Source organism: Cydia splendana, chromosome 2, assembly GCF_910591565.1.
Source record: "Cydia splendana chromosome 2, ilCydSple1.2, whole genome shotgun sequence".
In the NCBI taxonomy this organism is placed as follows: Eukaryota; Metazoa; Arthropoda; class Insecta; order Lepidoptera; family Tortricidae; genus Cydia; species Cydia splendana.
The window spans coordinates 702072-724266 of NC_085961.1; the positions used below are offsets into that span (position 1 = coordinate 702072).

Sequence of the window (22195 nt, forward strand, 5' to 3'; positions counted from 1 at the left end):
TGAATTATAAGTAGGTATGTTGCGTAATTAAATAGAGTTTCTGTTAAGGGGCCCACTGATTAACAGTCCGCCGGACGGTATCGGCCTGTCAGTTGTTCGGAACTGTCAAAATTTTGTTCTAACTGACAGGCCGCTACCGTCCGGCGGACTGTTAATCAGTGGGTCCCTTTATAAATAAAATGTTAAACCTTCAGAGTAGAAAACAATTAGGTAAACAAATTGATTTTTATTTATTATAACTATGATTTTATGATATAAGAGTAAATTTAGGTATGCATAAGTATGTGGCATTGTATATTGTATACCTATATACTTACCAAGGTACATGTTACAACTCGTACTTGAAGCATAATCATAAATGAATACAAATTTACAAATAAGGCAAGAGTAATAAAATAAGTTTAAAATTAAGTACCTAAACGAAGGATGACATTTCTTTTTATCAATTTTGATAATAACGCAAGAAGAAACTTAACGTACTTAATAATTATTAACAATCAACAATTTTATATATCAAAACAACATTAATAATATATTATACAGATGTTTCTAGAATTGACTAATATATTTTAATAGCACCATTTAATTTGCTCAATAATAAAATAAAATAAAAACGATAAAATTTGACGCTTATTTAAGTTCGTTCCATATATGTATGTATTAGTGATCTGTGACCTTTCTCATTAAACTATAAAAAACAATTAGGTATCAAATAACAATAATTATCAATTTCAGACAGATAAGAGTAACAAAAATATGGATTTTGGGACAAATTCCTTATCGCCACAGACAACCTTCACATTATTAATATGAATAAACAATTATCACTTTTTCGCTTGAACTTTACGTTTGTTATATAGGGGCTATTCATAAATTACGTCATTTCAAATTAGGGGGGGGGGGGTCTGGACATCGGATGACGGTAGCATGCAATAGGAGGAAATGGGGTCATTTGAAGCATGATTTTTGGATGATTATAGGGGGGGGGGGGGGGTCAAAAATCCTCAAAAATCGATGACGTAATTTATGGACAGCCCCATAGGTACTTACTTACTTAATATAAAGTATGAGGATTGAGGATATTAATTTCCGTTGCATCGTGTCCTGTCAGCTGGTTACAATAATGAATGTCAAAGTATATGATAAAGAAGTAAAAGCAGAATAGATAGTTAATGTACCTAACGAATGTACCTAGCACATAGCTAAATATCAATAAACAGTTCCGTATCGCCTCGTAGCTCAAGCATTTAAAATTATGAGCTATTTTTTTTCGAAAAGTACTAAAATTGGAAAAAGTCAACAAGGTATTTTCCCTATCTCCTCTCATTTTGGTGCCCTGGAATTGCAGTTTTTGTTAACGCCGAAGAAGGGTTACGTTTAGGTTCAACAAAATTGTACAAATCAAATCATCGCAACTGATATTTGTTTGATTTAATACAATATACAATATTGACATATCAGACGATCTTAATTTTCTTATGGGTAAATTAAGAAATCTTAGCTCTAATTCCGTGCAATTTCGATCTATAGAAACAGGGCTTCCTTAAAATTCTTCGGAACTTGTGCAGAGAGAGGGTGCAGGTGCAGTCATTGTAAGGCTCGGAACTTGTGCAGAGAGAGAGTACAGTCACTGTAAGGCACAGATCATGTAAGAATAAGATCATACAAACAACTAGAGGGTTAGCTATGACGCAGGTCAAGATAAGGTGACCATGTGAGGTGTTCACATCCTCACATGATCACAAGTTTTAACCCAGTCCAATGACTGGGTTCATAAATCAGTTGGTTGCTCTGTCATGGCTAAGATCTGGTTTGCCAATGCAAACCAGATCTTACCCATGACAGAGACCAAGATGAGGTGCAAGGTTCCGGACAACATTACAAACTTCTTAACCGACTCATTTATGATTTTTTTATTTCATCGCCTTATTGGAAGGCAAATATCATGATGAGCAGAGGCACAGCTACGACGCAGGCCAGGTATATGGAGGTCCTGGGTTCGCATTCGGACACGATCACAAATTGCTCGTTCCAGAGGGAGTCGTTGTTGCGTAGGGGGACTTCTAGAACCACCTGGAAGTAGAAATAGATTAGGTAGTTATAGGTTTTCTCCATTTTGCATTTTTATGGATTGGCTTTTATTGAAATTAGATACAAAAAAAATACCTATCAAATAATAGAAAATAGTTCCGAAAGATCGCAATTCTTGCCCGAAGCGGTGAATTTTTCCATTTTTATTTTAATATAAAAATTGTTGAAAAACAGCTTCGTGTCCGAACTCGCCTATCCACAGTCTGCCAGCAGCGCGTACTGTCCTACTTGGGCCACATAATGAGGAGGGGAGATGAAAGCCTTGAAAAGCTGATCATTGTTGGAAACACGGAGGGCAAACGAAGTCGAGGACGATCTCCAGCAAGATGGAGCGATCAATTAAAAGGGGCCCCATCCTCAACCAACTTTTGCTCGGTTGTCAGAGACGCGATGAACAGACACCGTTAGAGGCAGATCATAAAGACCAGGTGTGGAGCATCCACATCCACCGATGACCTAACGATCCTGTCATGAGGGAGCGACTACAGAGAGAGATAAAAATTGTAAAACGTACCTTCTGGCTGGAGAAGATATCGAGCAGCAGGTCGCACCGCTGCGTGCTGTTCCGGCACTCTCGTAGCGCCGTCTGCGCCACCTCGTACCTGGATTAAGAGCACAGCATTAAGATTTTAGTTTATTCTGTCCCTAAAATTTATTTATTGCCGACCTTTTAGAAACCTTTAAACCCATTTTTGAAGATGCCTATAATGTAGAGCCTAGAGAAAACCTCGGCAGGGTTCATTCAGGGTTCCACTGCCAGAGCGTTCGCGGAAGGAAATCCCGTTGCAACTTGCAACCGCATTGTGCGCGACCATTTAGTTTCCAGGATGTAAGGATTAATGCCCCGCCAACGGTGTGGTGTGACTATTGGTGATACAAGTGTTCACAGTATTCAGTCCTAAACGGGGACCAGATTTAGGCATTGTAGGCAATATTAAGGCAGAAGCAGAAATAAGCTAGGAAAGACATATATTTTTATCCATGCATGCGGATAAAAATATATGTCTTTTATTTATATGACCCACCTGGTCTTCTGCAGGTCGAACTTGGCTCGGATGAAGTTCTTCTGCCGCTCGTTCTCAGAGTTGAATACGAAGAAGTAGTAGCCATTAGCTGGCACCCTGAATAATCAAAAGAAATCGTTTATAGTTGCTGTTTTACTACTAGTTTTTACAAACGTATTGTTCCCAAATTGAATTATTTGTCAGATATTTTATTTAACAAACAAGTTAACAAAATCGAATCAAAATCAAGTAAAACCGTGACCGTGACGGACCGTTGAGATGACCTCGATATCTTTGGTATGAAATTAGGAATAGAAAAGGACAAACAGGAGGGAGATTTTTGAGTAGCCTTGGACTCTCTAGGTTCGTATTAGTATAAATAAATGAATCGATTACATTACAATACAATGAAGTTTTGTGATAGGGAAGCTCTGACTCGCCCTGTCTTTAAGTACCTATCGGAGCTCGTAGGAAAACTTATTAACTGATTCACTTAGAGCCGTGGTTGCTAACCTTTTCAGTCCGGTCACCCCTATGACTAACTAGGGAACCTGATTTTACCCCTCCTCCCAATGGTAATAAAAAATGAAACGAGTACGTTTGTTGTATTGTTATATTAGGTTAGCTTATCCCCCCCCCCCCCCCCCCCCGTAAAATACCAGTTTTACCCCCACGGGGGTAATTACCCCCAGGTTAGGAACCACTGACTTAGAGCGTTTTCACCCTATCCAAGCGATTAATGATAACGAGACGCAGGATCATTAGTCGCATTTAAACACTATGATGGAGAAAATTAGCGGGTGAAGTGCTAAATAAAGGTTGATTAAAGGTTGAATTTATTCGATACAACATCTTATATATGTACTGACTATAAAAGCATAAAAAATGTTTGCACGTGATCACCAACATGCTGAGATGGGGCCATTTCGTGACACTTTAATCTTATTTTGTGTTTTCTTTATATTATGTATTGTCTCGTTTGTTTGTGCTTACGAATAAATTCTATTATATTCTATAAAGGAAAATGGAAGACCTACTAGTTACACCGATGAGTGCGACAGGGACTAAATAAAAATGTTCACCTGTATGTAAGCGCGTTAGCTTTAGCAGCAGTCGCGCTCTGCGCCTCATCAGCATTCTTCACGCAGGATCTATGAGGGGTCATGGGCAGGTTGAGGATCAGGCCGTCGCACTGCAGCAGCCGTTCCTCAGAGCTGGAGAACGAGGACCAGTACTCCGAGTTGCTCATGTCGAAGGGAGTCGTCTCGTTGATGACCTCGTGGTGGTCGGCGTAGCCGTCTGGTTGCACGTCCTGGAAGTTATTATTATAAGCGATTTTATTTTAAAATAACAGCAATCTTAAAATAAGTTACTGGTAAATTTCATTTTTGGTACAAGCTTTTGTCGCTGACTGTACTTTTCTTACCACAGACCACAGGCAGCTAATACTCATAGAGACAATTCTAAAAACCCCAAACAAAATTAGGTTGCATTGTTTCATTACAGAGTTCCTATGGCCACCTCCTGTCTCCATCACCAGATCAGCTCGGTGGTACCATAATATTGCATTGTCACCCAACTTACATATGTATGCAAATTTTCAGCTTAATCGGAAATCGGGAAGTGGGTCAAATTTAGCTTCCAAGATTTGACCCACACTAACATGCTAGATTACATAACAGGGCAAGTTAAATAAAATGGTAATTAATATTGTAACTAAGACATCTTTTACAGACTAAACTTTGCTGTCCTAATACAGATTGTAGGAAATATCCGGATCATTCCATATTTCGTGGCTTTTTGATCCGAATTGCAAACCCAATTCGTAGGGGGTGTAGTAGACGCCCAAAAACCCGGTTGCTTTTCACCGACACACCATATGCGCATAGAGTGTAATACTATAACGACGTAAGCATACCTCCTCAGCAGCATTATTCCGCGCTTCATCATCCTCGTTGAATTCCTTCTGTATTTCGATCTGCCCCAACATGAGATCTCGCTTCGCTCGAGCCTCTTCCCTCGCGTCATGCCTCTTTTCTGAAACATTAAAAACAATATGTATTCGAATGGATAAACCTCAAACACAATAATATACCAATGCTCCTGTGAAGTGGCTCCTGTGATGTTGCTTATGTCCATGGGCGACGATGACCGCTTCCCATCAGGCGGCTCGTCTGTTGGTTTGCTGACTATTACATTAAAAAAAAAATGCTATCTTAAAAGACAGCTCCTACAAAACTAGGACACAACGGCTGACATCCGTATGTGTAGGTAAACTGCTTACCAGTAGTATATGATACGAGAATCAACCTTCAATTCGGTGTTTCCTTCAGTTTTTTTATGATGTATAAAAATGTACTTACGCCGTCGTTCAGGACGCGTTTTTTCTTCATCAATTGCTTCCACCAGCACCTTCCTGAGCCGGTCCAGCTCCTCCTCGCTGCCTTTCACAGCCCCCATTATATTAGCCACGTGACCCTTAGAAAATAAATAAATTGTTTAAATAGGTAAGTCTATTTTGGTTGTCACAGGCCTTCTAACTTTCTTCCGCGAACGCTTTCGCTGCAGATTCATCGCACATGTGGTTTCTTTGGAGAAGTCGCTTACTTTCAAGCAGGCTGTAAGCTTAACTATGAGTACCAGAAAATACATTTTTATTCAATTCAGTTTGCCTGCCCTCTTTCGCTCTTGGTGACACCCATTAGCCTGTCTAAGTTGCCAGGGTTTCTTCAAGCTATATCGTTTCGCGGTCATATATGTATAGTATGTGTGGTTACTTTACTCTAACATACCTGTTGCGGATAATCCACGCCCATGGTTTTGTGGAGCCGTTTGAGGACCCTGGTGCCTCGCGGACCCAGGCCCTGAAGCTGATGCAGGATATTCTCGAACACTTCCCGAGAGCTAGGCTCTTGGGTGTCCTGGAATTTAAACACACTTTCTAAGGTTTAAGGTAAAATTGCTTTTTATTCAATCTAATTCAAGGTAAAATTTGGGTCAGACTATCTCTATCTCTAGCCAGATGAACCACTAAGTGTACTTAAATTAATTGCATAGGTGGTCACCAAAATATCAAAAATCGGGCAAGTGCGAGTCGGACTCGCGCACGAAGGGTTCCGTACCAAATAAAAAAAAAACAAAAAAAAAAAGCAAAAAAAAAAAACGGTCACCCATCCAAGTACTGACCACTCCCGACGTTGCTTAACTTTGGTCAAAAATCACGTTTGTTGTATGGGAGCCCCATTTAAATCTTTATTTTATTCTGTTTTTAGTATTTGTTGTTATAGCGGCAACAGAAATACATCATCTGTGAAAATTTCAACTGTCTAGCTATCACGGTTCGTGAGATACAGCCTGGTGACAGACGGACGGACGGACGGACGGACGGACGGACGGACGGACGGACGGACAGCGAAGTCTTAGTAATAGGGTCCCGTTTTACCCTTTGGGTACGGAACCCTAAAAATCACCCGGATACCCAGTAGAGAGGGGAGACACCATGGTCTAGAAACGCATGGGACATCAAAATGTCTTAATCCGGGACTGATTTCATTTTTTAATTTGAAGTCAATAAAAAAGTCATAACTTACATAATTTTGATATTTTGTATTCTAAAGGGTTAAATAAATCTATTCGGTCGCCGCACACTTCCTTCTGAGAGGAACAGAGAAATGTATATGCTATTTCCCTATCGATCTTAGCAGAAATAATGTAGAAAGATCTAAATAACCGCTTATGATAAGGCTAACAAGGATCCATTAAGTAAGAGGATAATGCCTTAACAATACATACTTGTTCCATAAACAATATACTCGTATTCGTATATGCACTAACCCCATTCATACATAGCCGATAAGGTACGATACCAAATAGACAATAATTTATTTATTTATTTTATTTATTTATTTATTTAACAATATATTTACACGGCATTACAGACAAGCCAATACACCGAGAAATTAGACATTGCAACACACACATCATAATCTCAAAGATAAGGTTCAAGGAATCTTCCAGTACATTGAGTACATTCCCCTGCGTTACATTATATTTTATTTATTTTGTTTAGTAATATTTATGTTAGCTTTTGCACAAGATAAGATTTTATAATGAAGTTTGTTTTTAATACAATCACGCCTACATCGTGTAAAAATTATGTTTGCATGATTTTGGAAATATATTATTATCTAACTAGCTTTACTAAATTATACATACTATCATCAAAAATGTAAAATTATAAAAAAACAGAATAAGCAACAACAAAAACATGGCGCTAGTGCAGAGTGGAGGTAGACGGGTTAGGTAGGGCTGCACCGTCATTGAGACCGAAGTAATGTTGGATGGCTTTGAATTTGTGCCGTGTCCCACTAGCTTTACTAAATATTTAACAATATTATGTTATATACTTATACATTTCGTTATTTGCCTAGTCGGAGAAGTCAGTAATCTACTTTCCTTGTTTATTTAATCTGTTATACTTATTAATCAGTTTTTAGGGTTCCGTAACTCAAAACAAAAAAACGGAACCCTTATAGGATCACTCGTGCGTCTGTCTGTCTGTCCGTCTGTCACAGCCTATTTACTCGGAAACTAATGGACCAATTAAGTTGAAATTTGGTACACATAATTATGTAAAATAGTGACCCAAAGATGGCCATGTTTTTTTTATAATTTTAAAATACATAGGTTTGAAGTTATTTAAGAAAATATCCAAAAAATTACCATTTCCCCCCCTTTATCTCCGAAACTACTGGATCTAAAACTTTGAAAAAAATACACATAATAGTTCTTTACCTATAGATGGCAGGAAAACCTATTAGAAATGTGCAGTCAAGCGTGAGTCGGACTTATGTACGGAAGCCTAGAAACGCGAGTCCGACTCGCACTTGGCCGGTTTTTTTTTTCTTTTTGATACAATGTGTTAAAATTTTAAACCATCACACACATATTACCTGCCTTACAAAGTCAACTTTCATTATTGTTTAGTCATGTGATACAATTACATTTACTAGATAACGGATAATGCAAATAACGCTCGTAAAATTTTCAAAGCTAATTAAACATTTATTTAATACCTGTTTACTTACAGCTGAGGGTTCCACGACAATGTTACCACGTTTCATATATTTTCCACTTTCCACTTCAATAATATTATTTACTCTTACAAAAGGATAATTGGTCGTATTAACGTTATTTGAATTAAATAAAACATTTAAACGAGAATTCTAATACCACATATTTACTTACGGCTGTGTGTTCCACGTCAATGTTTGCACCATCTTTCAAATATTTTTCACTTTTCACTTCAATTGTATTATGGGGTCATCCATTAATTACGTCACACGAATTTCTAGGTTTTTTGACCCCTCCCCCCCCCTTGTCACATTTGGTCACATTTGGCAAACCCCTCCCCCCTAGTGTGACGTCACATTTTTTCTACGAAATCGCCAAATCGAATTAAGTAAGTTCCTAAGTATTATTAATATTTTATCAAAATATTTTTGACGATATAAATATTAGTAATTTTATAACCCAAAACTGCTTAGGAAAGAAAATTAAAAGAATAAAAACGATTATCGTTTTAAAAACTTGTGATTTAAATGTACAGCGAATAAAATAATTAAAAAAAAAATTTCGGTTACTGATGAAGTTAAAGTGACGTCACAAAGTTTGTGCCTCCCCCCTCCCCCATGTCACAATATGTCACATTTTCTTGACCCCCTCCCTCCCCCTAAACGTGTGACGTAATTAATGGATGACCCCAATTTACTCTTACATAAGGCTGATTTGTTGTTATCACATTCTTTGTTTCTGTTTGTAATATATTTTTTTCTTCTGTATACTCTTCTGTTGTTGTTACTTGGATAACTTCTTCCTTAGTGGGTGTGGTATTTATTAAAGACGGTGTTGTAGATTTTTGTGGGGTCGTTTCACCAATTTTAGATGTTTTGCTTTCTGTTTTTGTAGTTGCAATGTTGGAGCTCTGGTCGCTGGTGTTTGCATTGAGATCTGTAACGCGTAGTACAAAATGTGATGATTAATGTTCACAATATTTTTTATATTGGTAAAGACAATTCAATAGGTACCTACTTATAAAAATAAAGTAAGTCAATTCACTCGAATACCCTTAAAATAAATAAATATTATATTACGTTGAAATGTTTGTTTCTTGAGCATGATAGCGTAGGCTTTTCATTTCTTGGAGTGACAGGGCCTCCATAAAAGTACTTGTGGTACTTCTATATTCTGTGCCTTTTGATAACAACAAGGAGGAGGCCTGAGGAGGGTAGGTATATATTAGATTAGAAAGATGACAGTTTACTTACCATTGAACGAAATCCATTTTCTCTCCTCCTTATCAACGTTGGTGTCTCGATGCCGTTGTTTTGCGGTCTTCAGTGATATCAGATTACCCGGAGGCTGGTAGTTCTTAAACGATTCCGTTTTCGCTGCTTGGCGTTGTGCGTGCAGACTTTCCAGGATTTCACGGAGTTCCTGGGGGTAAAGAGTTATTAATATTACCTATATTAGCAATTTTTGAGACTTCGAAGAAAGTTAGAGAAGAAACGAGTTGGTGGGGCAAAGTATAGGAGTACCTAGTAGGAGGATTACAGAAGTTTTCTCGATGCAATCACAATCACAATCACAATAGTTTTAAGTTAGTGACGTGTAAAATGTAACTATGTTTATATTTACCAATAAAGTCTGTATTCTGTATTCTGTATAATCAACAAATACATATGAGTGTTGTAAAAGGGTTTATTACAAGCATGTTCTACGATGACTCTTATGACTTGGGCGAGAAATTTGTTAAGACTCGGACAAGATAATCCCTTGTGGCACTTTATAAATCCTGCTCAATTGTAAATGCTTCAAATGTTAGAGGTTAGATTAGGTTAAGACACTGCACCTTGCGATCTTGGCCTCGCTCTTTGGCCTTCTGAGTTCCTGGTCAGTTGTAAATGTTTCAAATGTAAGAAGATAGGACACTGTACCTTGGGATCACGATTCGCATTGTGGTCTTGTGCTTGTGAAGGCCTATTCAGTTGTAAATGTTTTAAATGTAAGAGTTTAGGACACTTCACCTTGAGATCTTGGTCTTGAGGCCTTCTAGAGTTCTGCTCAGTTGAAAATAATGTTCAAGTGTAAGAGGATAGGACACTACCTTGGGATCGTGGTCTGTGACGTCGGCAGCGGGTACGGATTCGGATGACGTCACGTTATTGGTGTGTCGATCGCGGTCCAAGAAGCTGACGCCTGCCTTGTGGCGCTTCATTGTGCCTGTCGGTTGAGGGAAATTTTAAGTAAGTTGGGAATGTAGAGAGTAAAAAAAGTACAGACTACAACTGTTTAATTACCAATTTATAGTCTTTATATGCACCTACCTAATACATTAAATGAAGTATGCTCTGAGCTGCTAAACAAAAACAGGTTTTTTTTAATCCATATTCATTTAAAAATAATGTGGTCGTAATGGCCCCAAGAATATTTAATAAAATACCACAAGACATTCAATTGCTAGAGCTCAACCAGTTTAAAAAAGCCTTGAAACTGTTACTGATTCGAAAGAGTCACTACTCAATAAAAGATTTTTTAGATGATAAGGTCTTGTAAATACCTATTATATTTTGACATGCATGCTCTCAACATTTGTATGCCGTAAGGCGCCACATAGTGAAACTGACTGAACTGTAACACCCTATAACCTATGTTGGACAAATAAATAATTTTGTATTTTGTATTTTTTGCCCCTGGTCTAACTCGAAGTCTAATAATTAATTAGTTAGTCTTTATTTTTTTATTTGCGTCTGGATTAGAAAAGCTATCAACGACAAGTTTGGTCTCAAACTCAAAGGTTATTTGTTTATATCAAAGAACTGAAAAAAATATTTGGTATCAAATAACCATTATATTTACCAGGATGATTAGTTTTTCCATTACTCGTCAACTCCTGCATCCTTTCCACCAAAATCTTATCAGAAAGTTGTCCTGACTTTTTGGCTTCCAGTAGCTCTAGAATTTTCCCAAGCAAGTTTGAGTTAGACAGCTGGAGGTCTTCTTGAATCTTCCCAGGCAAGTTTGTTCCTGCCAGCGGGAGGTCTTTATCAAGCAACTTCAGTATTTTGTCAGCTAGAATGGTATCTGATAGTTGGCCCAGCTTATTAGCTTCTAGAAGTTCGTCTACTTCTTCTGAGGAATCGTCACCGATGTACGCGCAGTCTTTAAGATGTTTGTAGCCTTTGATCATGATGAGAGACGCTCCGGGGTGGCTGAGGCAGAATTTGAGAGTTAAAATTGTTTCTGAAGAAGTTGAGCCACTTACGTAATAATCCTTTGCACAAATGTGCGTGGAAAAATACAAATAAGACACTCTGCCTTTATACATAAGATTTTGTCATATATGAACATGTTTGGAGGTTTTCCAGAAATTACGCAGCAGATGTCCCAATATTCTGTCTGATACTTAATTTACTATAATAATAAAATCAGAAGTATTTTTACTTGACACAAGCAGACACCGTGACCGTAGATCCTTTGAGCAGATAGAACCCCCAGTACTCCTTCATGTCGTCTTCCAACTCCAGTTCCCTGGTCATGGAGACAGGCACCAGGTCTTCAGAGAGCTGTGGAGGTCCAGGCATCACGAAGGCATTGAAGGTTGTGTTGGATTTGACTACTTGCCGCTGTAACAATGGAATGTTTAAAAGGTTATATTTGGATTAGCACACAGCTGCACCAGCAAAACTGCAGCAGTCTACTACTAGTCTTTATTTTGACACTTGGTCGGCATGATTGATTTAGGTATATGTCCATGCTAAGTTGAAGTTATCTAGCATTAACGATCACGGGGCCAAGCCTCGGACGGACAGACGGAAAGACATGCAGACAGACAAGACGAAACTATAAGAATTCCTAGTTGACTATGGATATGGAACCCTAAAAACAATCCCTCTATGTACCTAACCATAGGCAAATTTCAATTCAAGGTCTATGGAAATTAGAAACATCAAAGAATAGATTTAAACAATCTTCATTCATGTCTAACATAATATTAGGTAAGCCGGTACATGTTTTTTTATCGTATACAATAAATAGAACAATATGTAATGTCAGACTTACTGGCGATAACGACAGATAGCAGACTCTTGTGTAATGTATGGCTTGTTAAAGTAAATTAAACATTTATTGTCCCTGTTACTAAATATCAATATCTTTTATCTTCCTTCTTTAACCACATTTAATTATTATCATTAATGATAACGCGAATTACAATAGTCACTAACTGAATGCCTTACCCTAAAGAAGACTGCTCTTAGGACAAAGCTTATTAGGGTTCAAGTTTGTCAAAAAACACCGGCTACTGTCTCTAATGGAGTTCATATTATAATATCGTAAGTCAAATAAAATAATGAATTATTGTTCAACATTTAGGAAAACCTTAGGTACTTTCAACACTCTTCGTAATCTTCGTATTTTAAGAAGGGGCAAAAACACGGCATAAATATCATATACCTACCTAACTTCATTTCCCAAAACAGTCATAAATCGATAAGTTTCGCTGTTACCTGGCACCAGGTGGGGGATATCTTGCTGTCGATCAGTCTCATGTCGGTCATGCTCATCGGGTACATCTGTGCCTGGAACACCCGGTATCTGAAACATAAGGGTATTAGCTAGAGATCCTATAAGTCCAGATACTCCTGATACGTCTGTCAGATGTCTTCTTCCTCGCGTTATCCCGGCATTTTGCCACGGCTCATGAGAGCCTGGGGTCCGCTTGACAACTAATCCCATGATTTGACGTAGGCACTAGTTTTTACGAAAGCGACTGCCGTCTGACCTTCCAACCCAGAGGGGAAACTAGGCCTTATTGGGATTAGTCCGGTTTCCTCACGATGTTTTCCTTCACCGAAAAGCGACTGGCAAATATGAAATAATATTTCGTACATAAGTTCCGAAAAACTCATTAGTACGAACCGGGGTTTGAACCCGCGACCTCCGGATTGAAAGTTGCACGCTCTTACCGCTAGGCCACCAGCGCTCCCGTCCCAAACAAACAAACGCCAAACGACCAAACGGGCAAACGTCCGTGATACGTCTGTCAGATGTGTCAGGACAAATCTTCGGTAGACACTATACTTCCTAGTTCCTAACACTTGCCATACATCGACTTTTTTGTATTAGATTTCTGTTGCCTCGTCGTCAGTAGGTATATAGATGTAGTGAACTATCGTTGGCCATCGTATTTTCTCGGAAACGTTCGTATTTGTCATGCTATGAAGTAGTATGAGACTGACTGAAATAGCATAACATTGACATATCATAATATATTCCGTGATATAATAAAGGATTATTCACTAGTTTCACTACGTCTGTACCGAGTTTTTGCGACAGAGTTTACCTACTTCTAAATTTCCATACTTTTATTGCTCAAAGCAGAACATGGACGGTATCTCACCTAATGTAAGCACATATTATTGCGTACCTATTTATAGGTACTCGTTCATCAATTGTCTATAAAATATACCGTTTCGTCTAATCATATTACGAGATTATGATAAGAAATATATAAGGATACATAATCATCTTATCAACCCGTCGATGTCGATGTCGCCTATATGGCTGCGGAGTGCGATAGAAACAATGAGTAAGTAATCAATAGAATTTGAAAGCAGTGAATACGAATCAGTCAAAATCGTTTTGTAGCGACCTTCATATGTATATGTATATGTGTGGCGGTTTTAAATTCTACAGTATCTACTCCAAACATTGTTGCTGAACTGGGCTACGTATTTGTCAGGGAATGTAGACGAAGGGAGCGAATTTCACTTACCTACTACTGCTACTACTTAACAGTCCGCATTAAGGTCCACCCCACACTAGCGTCTTTTGAGCGTTGGCGTCTAGTCAGCGCAATGGAAAATGGCGTCGCTGCGAATTGCGCCAACGTTGCGTCGAGCAGCAACCATAGAGTTGACTAAATGCCGACGCTAGGGAGACGCTAGTGAGGGGTGGCCTTACGACTGACCAGGTAAATCGAGCAGTAGTTGAGAATTCAGGGCGGTTTCAGACTAGCGTTTATACGAGCTTACGCGTGTGTAAGTAAGCTCGTATAACGCGCGCGTAAGCGCGTACAAACCAAATGTAGGGAAATGTAACGCGTGTGTAAACTCGTAACGCAAAAACGACCGCATACCTAAGCGCAGAAAAATACGCTAGTCTGAAACCGCCCTCAACCAGGAGAAACCTTGGGAAAGATTTGACTAGACGACGGTGTTCAAATCAATACTGATAATTTTAAGCTTACCTCATGTAAAGTGGTATAAAGATGAACAGACTAGGCAACAGGATCAGAAATGCTAGCAGTTTGCAGATGCGGAGGGGGCCTCGGAAGAAACCTCTGCTGGGGAGGTTGCTGCAGTACCGAGCGGGTATGTAGGGGCGAGGGGGGACGCCCGCTGTAATGAAGAAATGGAGGTTTACTGACAGTAACTAGAACTTACTAGCTAGCGAGTCGCATCAAAAGTTTTTTTTTAATCTTTAAATTATGGCAAAAGTTTGCTTATCAAAATAAGCGACCCTTATGGCCAGGTGCGGTGGCTTTTTTGTAATTGCGGCAATCTTTTGGGGGGACAAAGCGGTTGGTCATAATCTAGAAAGTGGCTGCATATTATATTGCCTAGGAAAGCTTCCAAAATTGCTGAACAATACACATGAAATATCTTCAATGTTTTCTAAGAGGAATGAACAATTCTAAATATTTTTATCATTTAATAATTAAATATTAATTAAATTTACATCAAACAATTTAATACTACGAAACAGCTCTTCTATGTGTGTATCTCTATCTCTAATATCTATAAATGAATCAAAATAAATATAATCAGCATTCAGACACCATGAACTCTACAAATATGCATACAAAACACACAACACATTATTACGTAAAAACCAGCCGAAACACGTGTCTCGATCATGTCCGTAAGTATTTAAGTATCACCCATCAATATTAATATTAAAGCCATCTTCACCCAGTTGAATAATAGGGCAGCAATGTTGCATGGCCCTTTAGATGGGTTACTAATTTCAAGAACCATGAGAGTGGTATTCTAATTTTAAGTCTGTTAAGATTCTGATATTTATATGATACGATTGGTGCGCTGCGAGGCCTGCGAGCTTGCGAGATGCGGATGCACAGTGCGGTCAAGATCATATCTTTAACAATATCAAAACTTTAACAAATCGTTGAATCAGAAGAAGTTGATAAATAATTCGTAAAGTCGGACCAAAAACAGTCTGCAGCGGATTTGATAGCCCACGCAGTGCAAGTGTCATTTATACGTCATAATTTCAAAGAAGTTTGACGTTTAAAATTAACACTTGCACTGCGTGGGCTATCAAATCCGCTGCAGACTATTCTTGGTCTGACTCTATTTCTTCCGTTATTAGAAATTTGATAATGGCCGTTTTTTTGGTAGAAATTCACTGTTCCTTCAAGTCAGGCTATATGTTTGGTAATATTGAGCAGCAATAAAACTATTGAAACGAATTATATCCGTTTCAATAGTTTTATTTCATGAGTAACTATCGCGGTAACCGAAGACAATATTGAGCAAGTTCACAGAAATTATGTATCATCAGTAAGTTCAGTAACACTTCCCACAAGTAACAGTATGATGAACTGAAAATTTCTGTGTTAATACTAAATAAATATTTACCAAGACATAGTGCCTAAAACTGGAATCTGGAATCGAACCAGTCTCAGGGCTTCACGGCCATAACCCCCAGATTCATCCAGATTCAGTTTGTAATGTAAATAGAAGTGTTTCTATTCAAAATAACACAAATCGTACAATAATTGTGGCTTTCCATCGTAGAAGGGTCCTTATACTCCTTATACTTCGCGTGCAATAAGGACCTTTCCATCTGAAATTCTAACAGAAATTGTGATATAAACGTCCTTATTGCACAAAGCATTATGACTCTTTTCTGAAGGTCATTTTATTGTTCCATAAATGTCGTAGAATAATGGAAACTTACCTTCCAAGGGCTCCAACTCCGGCAGATCCATTATAACATCACTGTCACTCACAACCACTGAGCTGGCACTGTCTCTCTCGCCTGCCACTAAAGTTTGCCGATGCATTTTGTTTTCACTAATTACACTAATTATGGGTAAATTATACACAAATCACATATTTGTTTTTGAAATCACATATCATATCACATATTTTTAACTATTGGTCTATTTCTACTATTTAAGATATAAATTAAGAATTTTACTCTGGAGGCTTATTATGATATACAATTTTTTTAAGGTTTTGATCTTGTTATGACACGATCTTGACAGTCACGATGATTGATGCAATGAAAGTCGTGTCATTAAGCATCTCGCTCGCACTTATGGATGCGCGTGAGATGCACTGCGAATTCCATCAAGATCTTATCATAATAAAGTCAAAACTTTAGGAAATTCTTAAATCAGAATCGGCCTTTCTCGTTCAGTCGTGTTCTCATTTCGATTACAGTGTCAAAATAGTTTGACTGGTTAGTTATCTAATATCATCATCATCATCATCATATCAGCCAGAGGACGTCCACTGCTGGACATAGGCCTCGCAAAGAGTGCCACAATGACCACCATGAATATGAATGCCATGATGATGATGATGAAATGAGTGATGATGATGAGTTATCTAATATACAAAAAAGTATTTGTTTTCCTACAAACGGAACATAAATAATCTATTTCAATTAGGTACATACAAGCTACTAAGTAGACATTGTAAGTAATTATTTAAATAAATAAATAAATATTATAGGACATTTTTACACAAATTGACTAAGCCCCACGGTAAGCTCAAGAAGGCTTGTGTTGTGGGTACTCAGACAACGATATATATAATATATAAATACTTAAATACATAGAAAACAACCATGACTCAGGAACAAATATCTGTATCATCATACAAATAAATGCCCTTTCCAAGATTCGAACCCGGGACCATCGGCTTCATAGGCAGGGTCACTACCCACTAAGCCAGACCGGTCGTCAAATTTACGTTCTTAAGTGTTCATTTTATTTATGTAAGTATATCAAGCGCGTCAGACAGATAAAGCGACAAATTAGTTAATGACCTAATTATTTATCGAATCATTAGATTAGACGATTGTTTCCGTACTATCCGATTTGTCTAAGGTCAACCGGTAGAGGATGCTTTGTAGCATAAATACTTTTTTGTAAAAGTTTTTTTTAGGAACAAAAACAGTTCCTTCTACAGCAAATGGTTTCAGACTGAATTGTACTGTTTAGGCTTTACGCTAAATATACAGATTGAAAAAGTGGTTTAGAAAAGTTATTACTTGAGGGCGCGTGTATAGTGATGTGCCGAGAGTAAAATACCATTACCGGTATTTTACCATTTGGGAATAATACCAGTAAATTACCATTCTTCCCGGTAATATTCCCAAAAGCGGGTAATATACTCGTACTTGAACGCTTACGTTATAAATGAATTAATTTAATTTAAAACATGTAGAAATTGGCTTAATTATGTCACTAAATAAATAAAGTAAATAAAATAAAATAAATAAAATAAATAAAATAAATAAAATAAATAAAATAAATAAAATAAATAAAATAAATAAAATAAATAAAATAAATAAAATAAATAAAATAAATAAAATAAATAAAATAAATAAAATAAATAAAATAAATAAAATAAATAAAATAAATAAAATAAATAAAATAAATAAAATAAATAAAATAAATAAAATAAATAAAATAAATAAAATAAATAAAATAAATAAAATAAATAAAATAAATAAAATAAATAAAATAAATAAAATAAATAAAATAAATAAAATAAATAAAATAAATAAAATAAATAAAATAAATAAAATAAATAAAATAAATAAAATAAATAAAATAAATAAAATAAATAAAATAAATAAAATAAATAAAATAAATAAAATAAATAAAATAAATAAAATAAATAAAATAAATAAAATAAATAAAATAAATAAAATAAATAAAATAAATAAAATAAATAAAATAAATAAAATAAATAAAATAAATAAAATAAATAAAATAAATAAAATAAATAAAATAAATAAAATAAATAAAATAAATAAAATAAATAAAATAAATAAAATAAATAAAATAAATAAAATAAATAAAATAAATAAAATAAATAAAATAAATAAAATAAATAAAATAAATAAAATAAATAAAATAAATAAAATAAATAAAATAAATAAAATAAATAAAATAAATAAAATAAATTACTAAAATTCTAGTATTATTCATTGAGTGGTTTTGACTGGAACTGGTTTTGACTATGCCCACTTGCCCAGACAAGGGGAATACTTCCTAGTAATATTGGTAAAATACCGAGTAACATTGGGAAAATTACCAGTAGTTTTGGGAATTTACTAGAAAAGTAAACCTATGTTGATTTTTTGCACTTCGTATGATGCATTTGTTGACAAGTAATGATTTAATGTAAAACAACTTATGTTGACATTTACTTAATTTGAATATTACCGTAAATTACTGATTCTGGGTAATATTACTGGTAACATTACTGGGTATTTTACCACCTTGGGTATTTTACCGGTAACGGCACATCACTACGCGTGTACACGGTACCGCCTCTGCGACGTCACCGCACCGCCGCCGCACCTCCGCGCTATGTACACGAGACGCGTAAAGCCCGCCGGCGCGGCGGCGCGGCGGCGGTGCGGTGTCGGCGCGGAGGCTGGCTTTACGCTAGTGATGTGCCGTTACCGGTAAAATACCCAAGGTGGTAAAATACCCAGTAATGTTACCAGTAATATTACCCAGAATCAGTAATTTACGGTAATATTCAAATTAAGTAAATGTCAACATAAGTTGTTTTACATTAAATCATTACTTGTCAACAAATGCATCATACGAAGTGCAAAAAATCAACATAGGTTTACTTTTCTAGTAAATTCCCAAAACTACTGGTAATTTTCCCAATGTTACTCGGTATTTTACCAATATTACTAGGAAGTATTCCCCTTGTCTGGGCAAGTGGGCATAGTCAAAACCAGTTCCAGTCAAAACCACTCAATGAATAATACTAGAATTTTAGTAATTTATTTTATTTATTTTATTTATTTTATTTATTTTATTTATTTTATTTATTTTATTTATTTTATTTATTTTATTTATTTTATTTATTTTATTTATTTTATTTATTTTATTTATTTTATTTATTTTATTTATTTTATTTATTTTATTTATTTTATTTATTTTATTTATTTTATTTATTTTATTTATTTTATTTATTTTATTTATTTTATTTATTTTATTTATTTTATTTATTTTATTTTATTTACTTTATTTATTTAGTGACATAATTAAGCCAATTTCTACATGTTTTAAATTAAATTAATTCATTTATAACGTAAGCGTTCAAGTACGAGTATATTACCCGCTTTTGGGAATATTACCGGGAAGAATGGTAATTTACTGGTATTATTCCCAAATGGTAAAATACCGGTAATGGTATTTTACTCTCGGCACATCACTACTTTACGCGTCTAGTGTACACTGTACATAGCGCGGAGGTGCGGCGGCGGCGGTGCGGTGTCGGCGCGGAGGCGGCACCGTGTACAGGCGCCCTCAGTGTTATCATGGATTACGCGTGTCCGAATTTTTTTGGGATTTCTTTTTAATGGCATAGTCATACATCATAAAGGTACCGCTCGAATTCAGACTAGTTACACCAACATAACTGCTGCAGCGCGACAGCAGTAATACAGCCAGTTGGCTGCAATGGAATGCAATGGAGTTCCATTGCTGCATAAACTTCAAAAAGGTAATTTTATCGAGATATTTATATTCTTCTTCTTATCGTGTGAAGGGATCATAACTAGATAATATTTTGCCAATATCTTGCCACCTCTAACCCCCGGGGGGTAGCTCTTATGATATTTATATTAAATTTGACGTTTCCTGCAGTAATGCAGTCGGCAGCATTACCTACTGCAGCAGCAGTATTAATCGCAAAAATTACTGCTGACTGAATGGCTGCCGCAAATGTCACAATCGATGTTGCTGCCCGGATTTTTGATACTGCAACAGTACTGCAGCAATCACACCGGTGCAGTCTCAACCTGAACGGTACCTTTAGGCGGTATCAAAGTGCATGCAAGTTGTTGAATGTATTTAGTAATGTTTAGTTTGATAGTTGCCCAATTTCACAGTAGATGTCGCTGTTCTGTCGGCTACTTCGCACTGTTAAGATTTTTCCACAGCCCCGTATCAAAGACATATGTAACTTCGTATAAGACGAATAAAGTCTAAGGAAAAAACGTGCCTCGGAATTCAAGTAAAAGTCATTCTCGAATAGATGGCGCACACACCTTTAGCCTATCCTCGGCTAGATGGCGTGACGACACCGTTTCATATTTAACAATTTTAACACATAGATATCAGTGAATGAACATGGATCAAAATGATATAAAAATAATAAAATAATTTATCCATTATATATACATTTTTTGATAACTTTATACGTTTTCATTTTGAGTTTTAGTCGTGTGTCGATAGATGGCAGTAAATTTACAGTGACTACAAAATTTACAATGACAGGACCCCTCTATACTATCTATTCTTTTTGCCCGTATATAGTCAATTTGGTTTCGGAATAAATGAGTATTAAGTTGTCAAGTGAAGTGTTTAAGTACAAAAGGTAGGAAGTGCAGTGCAGTGTAGTCAGTGAACACAAGTAGTTTGACATGTTTGATACCAGTGTGATATGTGGCCCGATAATATGTCAAATGGAGTGGTTTGTGTTGTGACGATTAGCTGCTTGTTGTTAAAACATCGTATCTGACACGATAAGTAAAGAGGTGTGTCTTGTCTGGGTGTGTGTGGTGTGGTTTATTCAACATAAGAGTCACACGAACTAAGTTGCCACCATACAATCGAAAACGACATGCTTAAAATTAAATTGCTTTTAAATAGTCTGTGTCAGGACGGTAACTCTACATGCCTACTTACGCATTTCATTTCTCTTGATATTTACAGATTGCTATATTTCAAAGCCTAAAGTGTTACACTTTAGTTACGATTATGACTGAAGCATGTTTAAAATTTATCATCGCTTTGACAGTGAGAACTCGGCCTTAGATAAGAGGTCGGTGAACCCTTATTGAGTGCTAAGTGTTAAGTTAACTACATATAATATCATTGGTTATGTTTAAAATGCTTGATAGGGACCGTGCGCATTGGACGGTCTGCCATCTTGTGGCCGGAATCGGAAACGTATGTGCACATGTACAATGCCAAAGCAAGTGCTACCATCTACCGTTCTCGTCGGTACGTTTCCTTGTGCATAGTAGGTTCTGCTTCTGCTTCATCTTGTGGGCTACATCGGAAGCATAAACGATACATTTACGCCTCGCGCCAAAAATCTGACGGCTCCTATGCTGCCCCCTATAGTTCATGCACGGGGCCTATAGGGCAATTATAAGTGATTGCGCTCGACGTGGCAAAAATGTTAATTTTCGAGGTTCCGGAGCTCAATTAAAAAAAAAACAAATTATGTACTTACTTGAATGTAGGTGCAAATATATGTGGACACTATGTAGACAGTACCCCTAGTGTAAATTTGACGTGACGTACGCGTTTGCGTTAAGAGTCATTTTGTATGGGGTTTTAAGTTTCTAAAACGTCCCGCTTGGCGCGCTGTCCAAAATCCCATACAAAACAGACATAACGGGAACGCGAACGCTCGGAGTCACACTAGCGAATGAAATTTACGCTATGTTTTCTGTTGTGTGTCGAGACGTTTTTGATAGGTACGATAAACTTTGAACTCGAATAAACATCAATAGCGTCCAGAATATTATTGTTGTGTTATATGTAGCTTTCCAACACAGAAGGGTTCTTATGCTTCAAGTGCAATAAGGACGTTTCCATCTGAAATTCCAATAGAAGTTCTGATAAAAAGGTCCTTATTGCCACATATACCGTAAACCCACCCAACACTCCCAACAGTCCAGTACCACGAATATGGTCCACAAGTTGAATTATCAATACCAATGTCACAGATTATATACTC

The 22195-nt window shown here is 36.6% G+C and overlaps 1 protein-coding gene across 1 annotated transcript; it reads right to left on the reverse strand.

Annotated features, from left to right (window-relative positions):
• Positions 1-1909: 1909 nt before the first annotated feature.
• Positions 1910-16301, reverse strand: LOC134799702 (uncharacterized). Its single transcript, XM_063772139.1, has 16 exons — positions 16137-16301; positions 14404-14554; positions 12662-12749; positions 11598-11779; positions 11013-11365; positions 10261-10376; positions 9422-9590; positions 8866-9104; positions 8343-8405; positions 5888-6016; positions 5459-5573; positions 5014-5132; positions 4178-4407; positions 3117-3212; positions 2606-2693; positions 1910-2073 (listed from the first exon to the last, which is right to left on the reverse strand). Exons 1-16 carry the CDS (start codon positions 16240-16242, stop codon positions 1927-1929), a joined length of 2391 nt encoding a protein of 796 aa, XP_063628209.1. The 5' UTR covers positions 16243-16301; the 3' UTR covers positions 1910-1926.
• Positions 16302-22195: the final 5894 nt, after the last annotated feature.

What these genes read in the sequence shown, in the direction of transcription:
- LOC134799702 (XM_063772139.1), bottom strand. Translation starts at nt 16,242, where the DNA reads ATGCATCGGCAAACTTTAGTGGCAGGCGAGAGAGACAGTGCCAGCTCA. An exon ending in TTGACGTGGAACACACAGCC is followed by an intron (nt 6,017 to 8,342) that starts GTAAGTAAATAT and finishes TTTAAATTCCAG; the next exon opens with GACACCCAAGAGCCTAGCTC. An exon ending in GCGTGGATTATCCGCAACAG is followed by an intron (nt 5,574 to 5,887) that starts GTATGTTAGAGT and finishes TTATTTTCTAAG; the next exon opens with GGTCACGTGGCTAATATAAT.